General features: G+C 68.7%; 1 protein-coding gene across 1 annotated transcript; it reads right to left on the bottom strand.

Annotated features, from left to right (window-relative positions):
* Positions 1-787: 787 nt before the first annotated feature.
* MIDN (midnolin) lies at positions 788-12,069 on the bottom strand. The gene is made up of 8 exons (XM_039695594.1): positions 11,930-12,069; positions 9,849-10,074; positions 9,010-9,097; positions 8,649-8,711; positions 3,815-4,201; positions 3,229-3,361; positions 2,820-3,122; positions 788-1,687 (listed from the first exon to the last, which is right to left on the bottom strand). The coding sequence occupies exons 2-8, from the start codon at positions 10,064-10,066 to the stop codon at positions 1,425-1,427; spliced, it is 1,455 nt and encodes a 484-aa protein (XP_039551528.1). The 5' UTR covers positions 10,067-10,074; positions 11,930-12,069; the 3' UTR covers positions 788-1,424.
* Positions 12,070-19,395: the final 7,326 nt, after the last annotated feature.

The raw sequence follows: 19,395 nt of genomic DNA on the forward strand, positions 1-19,395 counted from the left end.
TCCTCCCAGGGATGCTGGGGGCTGCAGGAAGAGGGTAGCATGGGTGAGATGGTGCTGACACACATCCCCAGGGCCACCCCACCCCATCACCTTCCCCGGGGCAAGTTCAGGCGGGGAAACTGAGGCACGGCCACAGTCATGGCCACCAACCCCCCGCCCCGGCCCGCAGCCACCCCGCCGTGACGCAGGAGGGAGGGTGGGAGCTGGCAGGGAGCTGGCACTCACGGCCAGCCCGGCTGGTGCAACCGGCCCAGCTCCTCGGGGCAGTGGCCACTGGGACGAGACTGGGAGCACCGAGCTGGATGAGCACCCACAGGTTGGGGTCTGGCATCCAGAGAGTGCTGGAAACACCTCAAGGAGACCCCAGCCCTGTTCCCCTGCCAGGGAGGATGGGCCATGACTCCCCTCCTTCCTCCTCTCCTGTCTCCCCACACCGAAACCAGACACAATTGCATCCAGACTGCCCAAATTTATTTCAAAAATAAAAAATAAAATATTAAAGACCGAAAAAGCCTTGCTCTTCCCCCCCCGCCCCCCTTTCCCCAAAACACACACACAAAAAAAAAAAAAAAAAAAAAAAAAAAGACTTTTACAGACAAAAAACACATCACGTGGGGGCTCTATTTGCACAGATCCTGACGGAAAAAAATCCAAGTCGGACAAGAAAAAGGATCCTACGGCCTATGAAGACTATGTCAGTATTGGCTCAGTCGGGTCATTAATGTCTATAAATACCGGCCCTGCAGCCGGGACCGAGTTTGGGGTTATTTATTCAGGGTTTTTTTTCTTTTTTTTTTCTTCTTTTTTTTTTTTTTTAAGTTAAAAAAGAAAAAAATCCAACCACCCAAGCGGTGGGTGGGAAGGAGTCCAGGGACTCGGAAGTTGGGCTCGGCCGCGGAGGGAAGGCGCCTGGGCTTCTCCCTCCCCAAACAAAATTAACACCCCCCAAAAAACAAAGCCCCCCCACCCCCGTCCCCCCTCCCCAGGCTGCGGCGGTGGGGCCCAGGCACACGTGTCCCCCCGGGGGGGCCCAGCCCCACAGCCGAGCAATGCTACATATAGAAGGGAAGGAAAACAAACGGCCCCCAAATCGGGGGGGGGCTCCAGCACCTCCGAGAGAGACTTCATCTCCTCCTGCCTGCACCGGGCTGGGGTGGCACAAGGTGGGGCCGGAGCTGTGCCCCTCTTCACAGCAAAGCAGCAGCTTCGATGCACCCCAGGCCCCCGAGCTGGGGAGGCTGCGAGGAGGGGGCGGCTCCTGCTGCTCGTCCCCATCGCCCCAAACCCAGCGGAGCAGGGGGATGGGGGGCTCCCCCAGCACACAGGTCGGCCCAACGCGCCCGGTGGCGGGAGACGGCAAATCCCGAGGAGCCCCACGACGCGGGGCCGGCCAGTGGGACCCCCCGGCACAGTCCCCTGGCTCTCTATGCTACGACAAACTCGGATTTCATCTCGGCCTTGACCTCCGGCTTCCAGACCGAGTCCTCGAAGTCCAGGTCCAGGCTGCCCTCGCTGGAGACGCTGCTGTTGCTGTTGGTGCGGCCGGCCTTGCGGTTGGGCACCCAGTGGTACGGGGCCCTGGCGTCCCGCCGCGCCTTCCGCCGCAGCCGCTTCTGCTGCAGCAGCAGCTGCAGCCGCTCCACCTTGCAGCGTGTCGCCCGGTTCTCCGTCTGCCGCAGCCGGTCCCCTGCAAGGGAAAAGGGGAGAGGGGGTCACGGGGGGCTGCCGGGCAGTGCCACAGCAGCCCCCAGGCAGCCCCGCGTGGCACGGACATGGGGACGTCCCTGTAACAGGCAGGGGGTCCCCTGAATTGGACAAGGATGGGTCATGGTGGGGTTCCCTGATCCATGCATGGCTGGGGGGACGCAGCCCCAGCACATGGACACATACCCCCAATGGCACATGGACACCCCTAGAGAAGATGCCTTCCAGAAGTAAAAGGGTGAGGTGGTTATGGGAGGGTGGCCTAACCCACATTTGGGGGTATCACGGAGCCCCCCATGGCACAGACCCTTGGATAGCCCATGAACAGGGTGCCCACCACAGCACCAGGCTGACCCCCAGAGGCCTACAGCTCGTTTTTGGGGTGCAGGGCTCCCACCACAGCACCCCCTCTATCTCCCTGGGTGGATGGGGAGGGTTTTTGGCCCAGAACAGAGCTGGGGGCGGCCCTGGAAGACCCGGTCACAGCAGCAGGGGCTGGAGCCAGCATGGAGCCACCCCCTGTGGGGATCTGGACCACCCCTGGCTAGGAGGGAAGGAAGAACAAACCCTGAGGGGGCTGAGCCAGCACTGGTGGTTTCACTTCTTTGCTCTAAGCAAATCACAGGGGGTCTGGTACGGGTGCCTGCGACACCTTCCTGCCCCAGGGCTCACAGGTGTGCACCCAAAAATGCTGGAGGAGCCACTGCCATGCTCCAACCAGGCCCACCTTCACCCCCAGTCTGGGGAGATGGGTTTGGAAAGAAGGAGCCAGAGTCATGACCCCAAAACCTCTGCCCACACAGCAGGGACAGGCCCTGAGCTCCTGGGGCAGCACGGACACCGCAGCCACCTGCCACTCCCCCACACCCCCACCCACACAGGGATGCTTTGTCCCCACAGGGTTTGGCAGAGGTGACAACGCAGGGTGGGTGGGGGGACCTCCCTGAGCCCCCAGGGGTGCTGATTGTCCCTGAACATGCGACCCTCCCGACTGACACCTGCCAATCATCCAGTTCCCAATCCCTCTCTGCTCATCCCAGCCACGGAGCAGGGACCCCCAAGAGGCACCAACCTCAAACCCCAACCCCTCTGGACTCGGGGGCAGCCAGACTCACCACTGGGCTTGCACATCCGGATCTGGCTTTGGCACTGGACGACGGGGTGCAGGGAGGGGGCGGCGGCCGCCGGCAGCGGCTCTGAGGTAGTTTTGGTGGCGAGGTCTGGAGAGGCAGGCGGCGAGGAGGAGGAAGAGGAGGAGGAGGAGGAGAACTGCGTCTGGCAGCGGAGCTGTGTCAGGGACTGGGGCATGCCCTGGTAGTGTCTCGTGGCGCTGAGGAGGTCGTTGAGGATCTGCAGGATGGTGCCGATGTCCCGCCGCGGCCGCCCGCTGCTGTCCTGGCAGTTGGGGTGCAAAGTGCCTGGAGGAGGGGAAGAGGTGGCTGTGAGACAAGCAGCCCCCCCAGATCCACAGCCCCATTGCCCCCAACATCCCCCCAGAGCCCCCAGCAGCTCAGCAGGGCGTACCGGAGAAGGTCCCTGAGAAGACCCCAGGCGCGTGGTTGACAAAGCTCTCGATGACCGCCCCGGGCTTGCGGGATCGGGCCGAGGGGGCCGGACTGCTGCCCGGGGAGCTGCTGCTGCGGGAGCCACAGTCCACCTGCGAGGGGAGAAACGCCATCAGCCTCGGGGAGGGGTCTGGTGGGGCACACAGCCCTGCTCCTGACCTGCCACCCCGCAAAAAGCCAGGTCGGGAGAGCCCAGACAGGGAGGTGCAGCAGGCACCAGTCCTAGCTCTCCTGGCGTGCAAGGATCCACCCTGGGGGTCCCGACAGGGCCCCCACCCTGCTGTGCTGTGCGAGGGGGAAAGGGAAGAAACAGCAGCACTCCTGCCCACCCATGGGGACAGGCAAGGTGTGAGGACAGGCAGGGTAAGAGCTTGGGTTACACCCTGTCCTTGAGCCCCTCCCTGGGACCTGGGGACATTCTGGAGACCAGACTGGGAACAACCCATTTCCACACATGAGGAAACTGAGGAAGGGCCAGGCACGACCTGGGAAAGTCACAGCTTCACCCCCCTTTCCCAAAAGCCCAAGAACACCCCCAGACTCACCTCTGAGCAGGAGGAGACCACGCTGCTGTTCACCGTCTGCGTGCTGGCCCCGTGTGACCGGAACATGCCGGCGGTGACAGGAGCGGCGTGAGGGGCGTTACAGTACATGGGGGGGGCCGGCGCAGGGGGCGTAGGGCTGGGGGCCGGGCTCTGCTGGCACGAGGGCACCACGGGGATGCGGGCGAAGCCTGAGCCGCCGGCGCCGTGCAGCGTCCGGCAGTGGGGGCTGGCGCCGGCCCCCGCCTCGCCGCGGCTGGCGATGAGGTGTCGGTGCTGGAGCTGCCCGGTGCTCTGCTGAGCCGCCAGCTGCAGCTGCACGAACATCATGTGGTCACCCACACGCAGGGCCAGGGTCAGCGGGGACCGGCCCGACAAGAAATCGTTGACCTGGGGAGAGAGTGAGAGAGAAGGGATCCTCATCAGCCGTGGCACCAGCAGTGGGGTGGTGGTTGTCCCCCTGGTGCTGAGCAGGGGATGGTGGTTGCCCCTACGGGTTTCTTTTGGCCATAGGGATGGGTCATGGGGCAGAGAAGGGGTGACCCCCTCCTGCAGCCCTTGCCAGGCTGGCAGACGAGCCCAGCTGCCGTCCCCACGCGACCCCAGCCTGGTGCCAGCTCCGTCAGCTGATGGTGCTGGGGGGTATTTTTCTTCCTTCTGCCCTTCCTGCCCTTTATTCCCCAGCACTGAGTGGCCGTGCCTGCCTGGCCGCCCTCCCCGGCGCTGATCCCGGCGGGCAGGGACGGGCAGGGACTGCCCAGAGCCACACGCTCGGCCAAGGGCCAGCGCTGCTGCTCCGGCCAGCAGGAGGGGTGTGCCCCCTCGCCAGCTCGAGGGGGTGCCCCTGCTGGCACAGGGAGGAGGGGAGGGGGCAGGTGAGGACATGCCGGGCCCACCATTGTGACTCAGCTGGCGCAGCCCACCTGCCCTCCTCCCCCCCTCAGGGCAGCTGGGGGTGGGGGCCAGGCCCTGCCCGGCCCCGAGGCTCCAGCTCCGGCAGGTGATGGAGCAGCTGCAGCGTGGAGACAACAGCCAGGGCCTGACCCTCCCCAGGCTGCAGCTGTGGGGGGCCCCCCAATGCCCAACACCTGCCACCCCCCAGCTCACACCCCTCAGCCTCGCATAAATCACTTGGCAGCTGTGCCAGGCAACAGGGGAGCCCCCCCAAGCTCTGCCCCACGTTCTAGGGGGGGCTGGGACAGCCATGAGCCACCGTGAGCCCCCCCTCGGCCTCACGTGTGCTGCAGGGGGGCTGTGCCCCTCACCCCTGCCAGCCCAGACGGGTTAATGGGGACAACACCCCCCCTTCCACCCTGCACCCCCCTCACCACTCCAGGGCATGCAGCTCCTGATATCACCCACCCACATCCCATGGCACTTTAGGGGTGCAGCCCTCCAGGGGTCCCCAGGCACCCCCTGTCCCCAGCACTGCAGAGCAGGGCCCCCCCCGGGCCCCCCCACGCCCCGCTGCCGCGGAGGCCGGTTCTGAGAAGCCGTGGGAAAAGCAGCTTTAAAAATACCAGCAGCAAAGCCCCGAGCGTGTCAGGCGGAGGCTGCAGAGGAAGGGGTGGGCGGGAAGGAGACGCTGCAGCTCTGGACACCGAGGTTACGGGGCAAGGGGGCGGCAGGGGACGGCGGGTACGCACATGGGCACACGTGTGCACACGCGTGTGCGCGCACGGAGCTGCTGGACGTGGGAAAGCATCGCCCCAGACCCCGTCCTGCCTCAGTTTCCCTTCCCAGAGCAGCCTGGATGGCCTAACGCCAGGCTGGCATCCCCATCCTCACTGCTTGGTCCCATCCCAGCTGTGGTCCCTGCATGGAGTCCCCCAGGGCTGCGGGGCCAGCCCAGCCCTGCTGCTGCTCTCTGAGCCACTGTAGGGGGTGCATTTCACACACCAGGTCCAAGCACCATTCACCAAAGCGTGGGAAGGGGTCCCAGCTGGGTCCTGCTCCCTCTGGGCTCTTTCACAGCCCCATCCCAGCCCTGCCGCCCTCCCCAGGCCGGGCTCTGCACCCAGGTGTGCCCGGGGGAGCCCCGTGCACCTCCCCGGGGCCCCTTGACGTCAGCCCGGCCCCGCGGCCGCCTCCCGCTCCCTCTGAGTCACCCCTGCCCTGCCTGACCCCTCGCCAGCGCCAGGACAAACCAGAGCACCCCAACCCGGCCCGGCCTGCGCTGCCGACACTCCCCAGCAGCACCAAGAACGCCCCTCCATCCCCACGCTCGGGGGTCCCACGCCCCCTTCCCCTCCCCGCTGCACCCCCGGGGCTGAGCCCTGGCACGGAGCCGTCCCGGTCCCCGCGGCGCCCCAGCCCCGGGGCTCCCAGCACCCGCCCCCACGCCGCTGCCAGCCTCCCCCCCCGGCGAAACCAGCCCGCTCCAATGCAAACACGTCCCACCCAGCCGCCCGCTCGGCCGCCCACGCCGGGAGGACCCCGTCCCTCCCAGCCGGCTCCGCCGCGGGGGCCGGGACGGCCTCGCCGAGGGGGCTGGAGCCGCTGAGCCCCCCCAAAGTCCCGCACTCAGGGGTCCCCTGGGGCTCTGCCGAGCCCTGGGGGGCTCAGCTGCACCGCGCCGGGCTCGGGGCCCGCGGGGATGGGGCAAGTGTCTCCCAGCTGCTTCTCAGAAGCGCCGATGACTCAGAGAACGCCGCATTCCCGCCTCGCTCCGACGCCTGGCCCCGCGTCACCCCGGCCCCACGCACCCCCGGGCCCCCAGCTCCGGGCTGGCAGAGAGGGGGAGCAGCCCCCCAGGAGCCCCTGCCCCGGTGGGGAGGGCAGCACCCCCAAACAGGCACAAGGAAAGCGTCCGAGGAGATCCAGATGGCAAAGGCAAGGCCAGGGCGAGGATGAGGAGGGGGAGCAGGAAATGCCCCCCCAAGCCCCTGCAGGGTCTCCAGCTGGGTCCCCCCTATCCAGGCAGCTGTGCTGGTGCCCAGGGCTTTGTCTGTGCCCGGGGGGGGGGGGCAGAGGGACAGAGCCCCCTGGCCGCGCTCCCCCAGCCCTGGAAGAGCAGGATGTGTCATCCCCCTCCTCTGTTCCTCCCCCTCAGCGCTCCCGGGCAGAGGGATGGGGGAAGGAAGAGCCGGCGGTGGGACCTGCCATCCCTGGAAAGCGGGGGCAGCCGTGCGGGGAGGAAGGAAGTGCAGGAGCATTTCCAGGAAGCCCCCGTGCCCGGCAGTCACTTCCCCACAGGCTGGGGAGGGGGTGGCAGCGCCCCGGCCCCCCCTTACCACCCCCAGAGGAAGCGGCTCAGCTCTGCCCGTGCTCCGGAGGCTGCGTGACGCAGGCAGAGCCCAGCAAAGCATGAATGGGAGGAGTGGTTTCCTGCCCCCCCCCGCCGCCCCCCAGGTGCTGGCGGTTCCTCCTGCTCAGCCCTGGCTTCCTGAATCACCAACCGGAGGAACCTGCGGTGGGCAGGGAGGTGCGGAGCCGCTTCCCGCAGCCGCTGCCAGACCGTAGCCCACCCACCCACCCACCCTCCTCTGCTCGGGCTGGGGGGGCACCCTGAGCTCCACAGGCTCCTGGCTCCCCAGTGCACCCCACCTCGCTGCCCCACGGCAGAGCAGAGCTGCGCAGCCCCATCAGAAATGTCTGCAGCCCTGAGGGCAGGAGGAGCACTGTGACCTGCCAGAAGCAGCCCCCTCCCGCAGCTCTGCAGCCCAGCCGGGGTGGGCAGCACCTTGCAACCCCTCCGTGGGACCCCAGCAGCGCCTGGCACTGGGGATCCACGAGGGCTCCAGTCCAAGCTTACCCCCCCAGCCCCCACATGGGGTTAAAGCAGCTCCCAAAAGTCAAGGTCACCCCGGGCAACCAAGGGCACTGCGGGTCCCTGCAGGCAGGGCAGCCTGGCCCTTGCCACATCCCCCGGGGGGGGCACAGCAGTGCCCCAGCAGCCCCTTCTCTGAGCCCTGGCACCGCACGGGGCTCAGCCCCTTCCCAGGATTCAGCCAGGCGGGTTATAAAAACTCTCCAAAACCCAACCCTTCAAAAAACCAAAGCTGCAGCACGGGCCAGAAAAAAAGGAAGGAAAGAGTTTCACAGCAGTAACAGAGACGGAAAACAAAGGAGCGGGGCCTGCACGGCTGGGGGTAAATTCCACCTTGGCGGCAGGAGCTGGCGGCTGCGCGCGCACCCACGGCTCACCCACGGCTCTCCCACCCTGGGAACGCTTCCCCCCCGCAGCCGAGACCCCCCAGCAGCGAGGAGCCCCCCGCCCCCTCCAAAACTCCACAGCAATCCAACCGCGGCCCCACCGCCGCCCACTTGGCCCCCAGCACAAGGCCACCGAGCAGGGGACAAGGAGGGGTCAGAACGCCCCAGCACGGCCCATCTGCACCCCCAAGGACGGCTCCGAGGAAAGGGAACACCCGTGTGGGTGCTGGGGGGGAAGCCGGGCTCTGCAGCCCCAGCGTGGTCCTGCCAGCCTCCTTTACATCCATCACAGCTGTGGGGCAGATGGCAGCCGATCCCTGCACCCCAGGGTGGGCACTGGGGGGGGCTGCAGCCCCACACCCCCGGGCAGGGCCCTGAGCCGCCCGGCTCTGCCTCCAACCTGCGGCGTGACCTTGGCTGAGTCACTTCACCTCCCCGGCTCCCGGCTTGTTTGGGCTGCCGGCGTGGGACCTCCCCGAGCCCGGCGCTGCTCTGGGTGACGGTGCCCGCCCCGGGCACCACCCTCAGCACTCCCAGCCCTGCTGGAGGTGAAACCTCAGCGAGGCACCAACGCCAAAGCTTTTGGGAGGGGAAGCAAAGCGAGGCCGCAGCTGTCCTTCCTCCCCCCACCCACCCGCCCTCTGCCTTTGTCTCCATCCTGCCCCGGCATCCAGCCCCTCACCTGAGTTTCAGTTAAGCTTTCCAGAGCTTGCATCACCGACTGTTCTGGCCTGGACGCCTGGGACTGGAAAAAAAAGGAGGAGGGGGGGGGATTAACGTTACAAATGCAGCAAAGGAGGGGGCGTCCGCAGCAGGAGGGAGGGATGACATGTCACTTCCACTATTTCTACACAAGCCCTGAGAAAGGAGTGAAATACTAAACCTGCTGCCGTGCCCAACCCAGCGCTGCCTCCTCAGCAAGAGCTGGGGCAGCAGAGCCGCGGGGCTGCCAGCACATCACATCCTCATCCTTGCCCGGGGCTTTAATAATAGACAGGGACGAGTGGGAGGGATGCAGGGAGCAGCAGGAAAAGGCCACTCACCATCAAGCCGGCCTCCACGGTGGGCACCAGCGTCAGCTTGCTGCCTTCCACGACCCCCAGGTCCTGCAGCTTGCCAGAGCTGAGGCGGCTGTGGGAGGAGATGCCAAAAGCAGGGTCAGTGCAGGTCGGGCAGCTCCCCCAGGGGGGACACACGAGAGGGGGACACCAGCTGCAAGTCTGGCTGCTCCCAGGGGACCAACAGCCCCCCAAGCACCCCTCCCTCAAGGAATTCCCAGCCTTCCCAGGCAGGAGGGAACCCTGGCACCCCGCCACTCAGCTGCCCTCCGGGGTATGGGGCACCCCTGTCCTGGGCACGGGGCAGGGCTGAAGGGCCAGAGAGGAGCTGAGCTGCGGGGAGGGGGCTGGGAGCACAGGGTTCGTGGCACAGGAAACCTGCCCACTGTGGGGGGCGGTTAGGGAGAAGTTGGGACCAGCGTAGGTGGGGGAGGCAGCACTGGGAACATGCTCCCTCAACCCCGCGGCTGCCGGCAGATGGATGTGGTGTCCCCGCGTGTCCCCTCCCGTTCCTCCCTGATCCGGGAAAGACTCTCCAAGTTACTCCCGGCCCGACCCCACGCGGGCCCCGCTCCACGCAGGGGGTGCGCAGCCCCTCGGCCCGGGCCCCCGGCAGACAAAGGCTCCCCCGCCGCCCCCGGCGCTGGGGGCTCGGGGGTGGGGGGGCCGGGCCGCGCCGCCGCCGGGGCTGAGCGGAAGGGGGAGGGGGCGGGAGCCTTTGTGCGGTGCCGAGCCCGGTGCGAGGGGGCCGCCCCCGCGCCCAACCCCGCTGCCGAGGGCTGGGGACCCCGCGCCGAGCCCCCCCGTACCGAGCCGTGCCGTACCTCTCTTTGTGCAGCAGCGCCAGACGCTCCTTGGGCACCTTGAGGCGCTGGGACAGCCGCCGCTTCAGCCCCTCCACCGTCTCCTCGGCGGGCACCGAGAGCTCATAGCGGGTGCCGGTGGTGGTGTGGATGTAGAGGTTCATGGGGGGCTCGGGTGGCCCCACCTCGCAGGCGGGAGCCCCGCGGCTGCAGCTCCTGGCGCCGGGCTGCGGGTCCATCCGCCGACCTGCGGGGGCAGCGGCGCTCGGTGTCGGGGGGATCGGACAAAGGAGGGAGCCGGGCCCGCTCCGCCGCACGCCCGGCGGGACCCACGGGAGCTCCGGCTACGCGCTGAGGCCGCGGGCGGGGGCCGGGAGGAGGCGGGGGGGCGGCGAGGAGCGGGGTCCCCAAGCAGGGCTGCACCGGCCGTGCCCTCCGCGGCTCAGGCGGAGAAAATAAAATATATATGTATATATAAAAAAATAAAAAAAAAATAGAAAATCTCCCGTTCTCGCCCCGCTCCGGCGGCTGCCGCGGGAAGGGGGGGCGGTGGAAGCGGCGCTGCCTGCTCCTGCCTGCCGCCTCCTTTCTTTCTCCTCGCCGCCGCTCTGCGCTCGCGGTGCGGGGTGTCTGGGGGCGGGGTGAGGCCCGAGGCCGCGGCGAGGGGCGGGGAGGCCGCCTCGCTCCCCCTTCTCTGGGCCGGACCCGCCGAACCGGCCGCCGCTCGCGCTGCCGTGGGAGCACCGGGGGGGAGGGAAGTTACAATGTAGCAACGTCCCGCGGGGCGGGGCCTCGCCCTCATTCACTCCGGCTCCTCCGGCGGCCGCGGCCCAATGGGGGCTCGCCGAGCGCCCAGACATCCGCGCTGGCGGCCAATGGGAGGCGGGCGCTGCTTCCCCACGTGGCCCCGGCGGGGCGGGGCGGTCCGGCCGGATTCCTCCCGCCCACGCGGCCGCGGAGGCCCCGCCCCCCCGCGCGCCCTCGCGCCGCGCCTGGAGCCATTCATAATCCCGGCGCACAACAAAGGGGAGCGGGGGGCTCGGGGGTCCGCCAGCGCTGCCCCTCGCCCGGGAGCCGGTGGGGTTGGTGTGCGAGACCCGGCCGCCACGGAGGGGTGGACGCGGGACACAAGCGGGCGCCAGCCCCGGAGCGCCGCGGCGGGGGCGGTGAGCGGCCCCCGCACCGGAGGAGGCCGCGGCGGGAGGTGACTGCCCGCGGGGCCGGGCGGGAGATGGAGCCCCCGGAGCCGAGTGACGCCGGGACACAGAGGCGGAAAGGGCGGGGGGGACACGCAGAGTCACCCGCGGCCGGTCACACCCGCCCGGTCGCACGCACCCGCCCGGTCACCCTCCCGGTGACGCCGTTACAGCTACGGGGAACTGTCCCGGTGAGGGGTTGAGCCCCCTGTACCCCCCGGCACGCTCTTACCCCCCCCCCCAGTCCCGCAGCTGGAACCTCCACCCCTGAGGCCCCAGCAAGCCTGGCGGCTCCCGGGGAGTGGAACGGACGCCCCGCAGCCCCGGGGCCCCGTCCCGGCTCCCGAACCGGGGGGGGGGCTATGAGTCAGCAAAGCGCGGGCGCCCTCTGCCGGCCCCGCTGCGCCTCCTGCGCCCGGGGGGGGCCGCGGGGGCCGCACCGGCGGCGCGCCGGGAGCCCTTACCGAGACACCGGGTGGTCCTCACCGAGCGACCGGGCCCGGCCGCGGTGCGCCCCGGAGGCGCTGCTCGCCCACTGGGATGGAGAGCCCGTGCCCGAGGAGACCCCCCCCACCCCACCCCGGGTCGTGGGAGCGAGGAGCCGCTCCCCGGGACGCGGCGGGAGCACCGGGGTTCCGACAGCTGGGGCGAGGAGAACCGATCCCGCCGCCGTTCCCCCGAGGCGGGCAAAGCTCCAGGTGACCGAGGACACGGAGGGTCTCTGAGGGTGAGCAGAGCTCCCGAACAACCGGAGAGGGGCTCTGCCGTGCGTCCCCTCGGGAGCCCCGGGGAAGTGGAGCCACCCCTCCCGGTCCGGGGAAAGCAACCGAGAGATCGCGGTCCCGGTTCGGGATCCCCCCCGCAGCCCGACCCGGGCCCCCGGCAGCCCGGCGCGGCTCTACTCACCGAGCACGGCCCCGCGGATCCCGGCGCGGCGGGAGCTCAGCTGCCTCCGGTGGCAGGAAGAGGGAGAGAGACCCCAGAAACGTCCCGGGGGGAGGCGGTGGAGGGTGCGGTGTCACCTCCCGAGCGCTGCAGCCGGTCCGAGCGCAGCCCTGACGCGGAGCTGCCGGGGAGGTGCCCGAAGTTTTATCCCGCACCGCCCGGGGTGGAGCCTGGCGGGGGCAGGGACCGGTCTGGCCCCGGCAACGGCCCCGGCAACGGCCACGGCCCCTGCCCCGGCGGTACCCGCACCTGCTCCCGCGGGGGTCCCGCTCCTTGCCCCACGGTCTCCGTTCTCTGCCAGCCCCCACCCCTCGTTTCGGATCCCGCTCCCGGGATCCCGACTCGCTGTTCTTTAATCAGCCCACCGGGGGGGGTCTCAGCCCCTGCCGGGGTCCCGGCTCTGCCGCGGCTCCAGGCCCTCCACGGAGCGTGGGGAGGGGACAGACCGGACACCTCTCCCACTCTGCGCGCCCCGTGGGTCAAAGTCACCCCGTGGGCAGGGAAGGGATGGGCTGAGCTCCCCTTGAGAGCCGAGCGTCAAACCTGCTGCCCGTGGAGACGCTCTGATGTCTAACGACAAGGCTGGACCATTCCTCCCCCAGGGATTCCCTCTGCCCAGCACCCACTTCCCAGCAGGGACACAGCCTTAGCCCTGCACGGCTTTAAAGCACGGGACAAACGGGCTGGTGGGCACCAGCTCCGGGGTGGGATGCCCCGTGGCACCCGGGGCTGCTTCCTCCCGGGCCAGCGGCCGCCCCGGGCACGCAGGGAGGGCGCTGGGGAGGTGCTGGTGACCTCAGGCTGCCTTGCCGGGTCTCTCCTTCGCAGACAATGCCCTGGCACACCAAGACACAAAGCAGCCGGAGGGGGGGATCTGGCAGTGGGGAGACCTGACCCGTGAGGCTGCAGGAACCGAGGGGGGGGACTCTCTGAATCCCCAAAATCGCTGCTGCGTCCCTCCCAGCCGGAGTCCCCTGGGGTGCGTGCAGATGGCTGGGTGGGAGCGAGGCCGCTGGTGCAAGGCAGAGAGCCGGGCTGGGAGGGAGCCTTTGTCGCGCAACCCACGGCCCCCCGCCCGCCCCAGCCCCCTCCAGGCTCTCGGGGGGGAGATGAGCTCAGGCGGCTCCGACTCCGGCTCCTGCCATTGTTGTCCCTGGGAGAGGGGCCGGGGCAGGGATGCGCCATTGTTCTCCCCGGGAGCTGCGGAGCCCCGGGCCTGCGAAGCCGCCCCTAGGGGGGCCACAGCTGGCTGTGCGGGGTGAGGCCCTGGAGCAGCGAGGAGAGGGGACAGCGCTGGTTTGGCCCTGCCGCAGCTCAGATTTGTGCACCAGGAGGGGCCACGCTGGGGACAAGGTGTCACACCAGAGCCACTCCTGCAGGGAGCAGGGTCTGCTGCCAGCTCCCAGCCCTGATCTGTGGGGAGGGACAAGGGGACATTGTGGCCGTGGCTGGGAGTGTGGCCTGCTTGGGTTCTTCTGGGCTCATGGCAAAGCAGCCATGGCCCAAGGGCAGAGCATCTCCCCACATCCTGGCAGCCCTGAAGAGCCCCTTTCCCAGTCACCACCCTCCTCACACGGCTCCATCTCCTTCCTGGGAGGAAGCCCATCTCCTCTGGCAATCCCATGACTCCAGGAGCTGGTGCTTTAGGAAGTGTGTGCACATTTCAGTATGGTTGAAGGTATCTGGAGCCTCCAGAGACGCAAGCTGGGAGATCCCAGGATTCCCAGCAGCCTGGATTTTGTGTGTTTAGTTTATTGTGTTGCCCTGGGAATAAATCGTTAAAGATTACAGGCAGACTTGGGCATAATTGCTGCACGGCATCCGAGGCTCCTGCGTCTCCAGAGGGAGCGTTCTCCAAACCCCGCACGGCTGAGCAGCTCGGGGAGAGACGATCCGACGAGCAAATACCTACACAAATCCTGCTGCAGGCCACACGCAGCTCCCGCAATCCGCTTAGCTAACCTGGCCCCGGGATTAGCCCCCGCGGAGGCTCACGCAGCCGGGAGGGCGGCGCGGACACGGGCTGGACGAGAGGGGCTTACCCGGGTCCCGCCGGGACACTTCCCACGGGCCCGGCCCCGGGCACGTCCCGGTGTCACGGCAGAGCCGGGGCAGGAGCGTGGTGCTGGCTCCTCAGTGTCCTGCCGGCCCCAGCTCCAGCTGGGAGCCCCGAATCTTTTGCAGGCTGGTTCTTGGAAGTCTTCTCCCTCGAAGGAAGGGAATTCCCAGCCCTCCTTCTTCGGGGAAATCCCCCACCAGCCCCGGGCAGCAGCTTTTCTCTTTTCTCTCTCTTTCCCCCCCCCGCCCCCCCCCCAACCCCCCCTTTCCAACCTTTTGGGCTGAATTCTTGGCTGATTCCACAGCTTTGGCAAACGGGGGATTTTTATCGCAAGTCTCTGCATTCCACTCGCAGGCGCGGGGTCATGGGATTAGGGCAGAGCTGACTCCGGCTCCGGAGCAGACAGAGGAGGGGAGAGGAGGGCACAGAGGCGTTTCTCACTAATGTGGCTGCAGAAGAAGCCGGGCTGCAGCCTGGGGGAACCCAGGTGGGACGGGGATCCTTTTCCTGCCCCAGCCTGGGGAGGGGAGCGATTCCTTGGCTTCCAAGAATCTCCCAGGCCCGCGGTGCCCAGCCGGGGCCTGGCACGGAGCTGCGGCAGCGAGTGGGAGCGTTCCCACGGGCGCGGGGCCAGCCCCGGGATCGTGCGGGGCACACCCCGGCAGGAGGGTGCAGCCCAACCACGGCACCTCCGCCCGCCCGGCCCGGCCCACCGGGGCACCGGCGGCGGGAGCGGGGCCGGGCCGGGGGTCCCGGGGGTCCCGGGGGTCCCCGAGCCCCGCGGGGCCGAGCGGCTCAGCCTCGGTCACGGTGGCAGCGGTGACTCAGGTGAGCCACGGCTGCTGCCGTGAGGAAGGAGCTGCTGATTCCGCCCTCCCGGGTGGTGATTCCACCCACCCGCATGGACCCCCGGCGGAGCCCCCCACCCCTCCAGGCTCGGGGTGGCCTCGTGACGGGCGCGGGTGTCCTTGGGCAGGACGGCAGTGCCTGTGCCGGTGACGCTGGCGGGGCTGTAAACACCCAGGCGTGTCCTTAGAAACACACAACCGGCTCTGTGTGTTCCCAGCTCTCGGGGACGTGTCCCGGTGGCCTTTGGCAGAGTGTCCAGGCGTCACAGCCTGGGGACACTCCAGCTGCCAGCCCGATGCAGCCGGAGCCAGTGGCCCTGCCTGGCCTGCCTTGCCATGCCCTGGCTCTGGGGCACCCCACACTCGCAGGGCTCTGCCCCCCACCCTGGCCTCGGGCCTGGAGAGTCCCAGGGATGAAGTCACCCCTGGAGTGACTCAGGCAGCCCCCCTTGGTGAGCAGGGGGACCCCAGCACAGGGCAGACCCCAGGGTGACTCAGCTCTTGTGGGGGGCTGAGGCACTCACCCACCTGGCCACGGGCCTGGCGAGGATGGCGAATCCCTCTGGATTTAGCAGCGCCCAGGTGTGGAGCCATACTTGGCTGTGCTGGGCCGTGTCCCCGCTGCCACGGTGAGGCCAGGGCTATTCTGGGCTCTTTGAGCTCACGGGCCCCTTCAGGACGCTGAACTCCAGATCCTGCTCCCACCCCAGGGGCTCCCAGCCCCCGGCCTCACTGCCTCCCTTCCCGTGGCCCCCTCAGCTGGGGGCAGGCAGAGCTTTGGGCCCCAGCCCTGGAGTTGTGATGGGATGAGCAGGGGGAACTGTGGACCCCACCCCTGGCCACCTCCTGTCCTGTTTCTCTGTCCCTCTTCCCCTGCAGCCCTGGTGCCCCTCGAGCCCCATCCTGCCCCCAGCTGGTGTGGCAATTTTGGCAATGTCAGAATTTGGGTTAGGAGAGGTCCTGGTGCCAGCTTGTGCCCACCAGTGGGACCCTCCCCTGGGCATTGCCCTCACGTTCCCCTGAGACCCCCCCCAAAAGGGCAGATCTCAGCTGCTGTGCCTGGGGAGCCCTGGAAGCACAGGCGGGAAACTGTCAGGGTGAGAAGGGGCACCCAGGGCACAGACCCCTGCCCACTGTGCCCAAGAGGCACCAGAGCCCTGATTCCCCACACCTCCCGTGCCCCCTGTGCCCCCTGACCCCCCACACCCCTCCCTCAGTGCCAGGGGCTGTTTCCCAGATGCTGCCACATTTCTTGGTTTGTTTTAAATCCCGGTTCCAGGAGCCAGCCGACAGCTCAGCTGTTGGTGGTGGTGTTATTGTTGTTATTATCATTATTATTATTATTATAAATGCTTAAGCGAGTTGCCAGCCTTGGGGAGGGGAAGGACTCAGGATTTCGGGAGCCTCCTTGGATACACACTGAACCTTGTTCCTGGGGTGACCCAGACTCGTAAACCCGAGGGAAAGTAACTCCCTATTCCACCGCGTTCAATCCCATCCCACCCCATCCCGACCCATCCCATCCCACTCCAGCCCTGTGATCTCACCGTGGGCTCACCCCGCGAGGCGTCACCCCCGATCCTGGGAATGCACGCACACCGCCTGGCAGAGCCTGTGGCATGGATCCCGAGCCGGGGTGATGCCAGCCGGGGGAGCAGGGGGGCGAGGGGCGGGTGTCCCCCCGGGCTGCCCCGTGTGCTGACACACGGCTCACACTCAGCGCCGCGGCATTCCCGCCCCGGCTTCCCTTGGAGCCGCCTCAGGAATGCGGGAACCTCACCCGGGCGGGGAGTGCGGGGCCGCGGGCACCTCTCCACCCTCCATCGCCCTGGGGAGCCCCCCAGCCCGGCACGGCACGGGGCAGACACAGCCCCGCTGTGGGCCCTGCAGGGCGGGCACCCTTTGACCCCCAAAACCGGGAAGGAGGAACAGAATCCATGCAGGCAGGATGTGCCCCAGGAAACCCCGACCCGGGCGGGATGGGGACGGGAGGAGGCGCTTCCTCCCGGCCTTGTCCCTTCACACACAATTCAACTCCTTCAGCCCGAAGGGGCACACGCTTGTGCACAGCCCCGCGCACAGACACCGCACAGAGCTCCGCGGGTGCGCACACGGCCGGGGCTCGCTCGGCCCCTGGGTGCTGCCCTCCCACACCCCGGCCATGGGCACGGGCACCCCCTCCCTTCCCGGCCCCCCGCGCTCCCCCGCGGCCGCAGTTCCTGTTTACGGGGATGGAGCCGCCTGCCCGGCCCTCCCCGCACCGGGGGAGGCTACCGGGGCATCGCTGCTGCTGCTGCTGCAGCCTGTCCCGTGCCTGATGGGTTCCCGGCTGCCCGATGTGCGGGATCACCCCGCGGATGCACAACCACGGCCCATTCTGGGAACAGCAGCAGGAAATCCTGCCCGGGAAAAGCTGAACCCCGCGTGGCATCGGCATGGGCTGGGAGCCACGAACCTGCTGGGTGTGGAGTGTGGGTGCCCCTGGCGCTGCCAGGCACTCTGGCACTGGGATGTCCCAGCACTGCCAGACTCTGTGTCTGTGTCCCCCCATGCCCAGGTCGGGGGCTCAAGGTGGGTTCCATGCCCAGGGTCCAGCTGTGTCACAAGGAACCGAGGGAGGAATCCAGCCCTGGGCCAGACCCACTGTGCCACATTCCCCAGCACCGAGCCACGCTGCGAGGAGCCGGGCTCAGCTCATCCCAGCACCCGACCTGTGGGGAAACTGAGGCACCAGCTGGGGAAGTGACTCACCTGCACCGTGGCCTCTAAATGCACTGCTCCGATTAGATAATGTGCGGAAGGATCACAGGGAGCCCGACAGCCTCTCATTAAACCTCGGGCTCCCCGAAGAGCCTTCAGCTTCATCAGAGCCCGTGGCCACCTGGGCCGGCGCTGGCCGCGGGAGGCGGCCCTGCCCAGAACCCACCCACTCACATCCGCAGCACCTCGCATCTGTCCCTGTCGGAGGGATCCTGCTCGCAGGAGATGCTGCCCCTCCCACGCCCCCCCTCCAGAAGCCTGCAGGAGCAGGGGGGGAGGCATTTTGCAGCCCCCTGGCAGGACCCTGCACCTTTGGGGTGCCCTGCCTGGGACACAGAGGCTGCAACCAGCCGGGGTCGGAGCCGCGGCCCATCTGCCACGGCAGGATGTGGGGCCGGACGGGGGACACAATGTGGGGAAGTGAGAAGGGGACAGCGGGGACATCCCGTCGGCACAAGTGGGCTCACAGCCCCTCCAGCCCCCAGAGCTCCCGGGCAGCCGGAGGGAGCTCCGACTGCTCCGGCTGCCCCGGTGCTGCCGCCTCCCGCACCTGCCTGGCCCGGGGGGCCCTGCCTGCAGCGGCCTGTCCGCGGGCGGCCGAGACGCGAAGGAGCTGGTTGGGCCGGGCAGGTGCCGGGTGGGAGCGGGGTCCGCTCAGCCCACACAGGTGTGGCCGCGCCGGCTGCGGCAGAGAAGCTCCGCGCCCGGCTGGCCCCGTCTTGCTGGGTGGCAGGAGCCTCCCGCGCCGCTCGCAGCCCGGGGCGGGCGGGCACACCCCGTCATTAGCCCAGCTGCCGGCGCTGCCCGGGCAGGGAGGGGGCGGCAGGGCCGGCACGGCCTGCTGGGGACGAGGACGGCGTGGAGCCACTGCCCACCCGCGCCTGGCCCTTCCCCTGCTGCGGGATCGTGACCCCCTCGCTGCGTGGGACCCTGCGGGGGCACCCCCCGCCCCACCGATGCCCCCGACGCGTGGGGGAGGCAGCCGGGCTCGGCCCCAGCAGCTGCTCAGGACGTGCCCTGCGGGTCCCGCAGCGCACAATGACCCCATTGAGGTCCCGCGGGGCGGGGGGGAACACCCAAGGTGGTGGTGGCAGAAGTGACTCCAGTGTCAGGCCAAGCCTCAATCCTGCTATTTATACCCGGCGGAGGGGCGGCCTTTGAGGGAATGGGGATGGAAGCGCTGCCGACCCCTCCCTGCCGCATGCCAGGGCATCCCGGAGGGCAGCGGCCCCGGCCCCCCGGCTTTCCCTCCCCACCCCGCGCCCCATCCCGGCGCCAGCCCTGCCAGGAAGAGCCCCAGCGCCGGGACCAGCTGCAGCCGCTTCCTCCCGGCCCCGCCAGGAACTGGGGAGCCCGCAGGGGCTCCGAGCCCCCGGCTGCAGCGGGGCAAAGTGAACCGGGCGGCTACGGAGCCCCAGGGCTCGCGGGGGGCTTGCACCGAGCACCTGGGTGCCGGATGCCAGGATCCAGCTGGGAGCTCCTTGGGAACCTCCCAGCTTTACCAAGGGCGAAGTCCCGGCACATCAAAGGCGGGCGGAGGCAGCGGGAGCCGGGGCAGGAGCCTTTGGTCGCTGCCAGCGCCCGGCCCCGCCGCTCCGCGGAGCTCCCAGCGCCCTGCACCGGGGTCTCGTGCCGGCACACCCGGGTCCGGGGTCGTGCCCCCCTCGGCGGCGTGGCACCCAGCCCATCGCTGTGGCAACCGCCATCAGCTCCGGGTGTATTTTCTGCACCAGGGCTACTGTGGGAACCTGGACGGATGC

Source organism: Passer montanus, unplaced genomic scaffold (genome assembly GCF_014805655.1).
Source record: "Passer montanus isolate IOZ18808 unplaced genomic scaffold, ASM1480565v1 scaffold112, whole genome shotgun sequence".
Taxonomy (NCBI): Eukaryota; Metazoa; Chordata; class Aves; order Passeriformes; family Passeridae; genus Passer; species Passer montanus.

What these genes read in the sequence shown, in the direction of transcription:
- MIDN (XM_039695594.1), bottom strand. Translation starts at nt 10,066, where the DNA reads ATGGACCCGCAGCCCGGCGCCAGGAGCTGCAGCCGCGGGGCTCCCGCC. An exon ending in AAAGCTTAACTGAAACTCAG is followed by an intron (nt 4,202 to 8,648) that starts GTGAGGGGCTGG and finishes CTCTCTCCCCAG; the next exon opens with GTCAACGATTTCTTGTCGGG. An exon ending in TGGTCTCCTCCTGCTCAGAG is followed by an intron (nt 3,362 to 3,814) that starts GTGAGTCTGGGG and finishes CTCCCCTCGCAG; the next exon opens with GTGGACTGTGGCTCCCGCAG.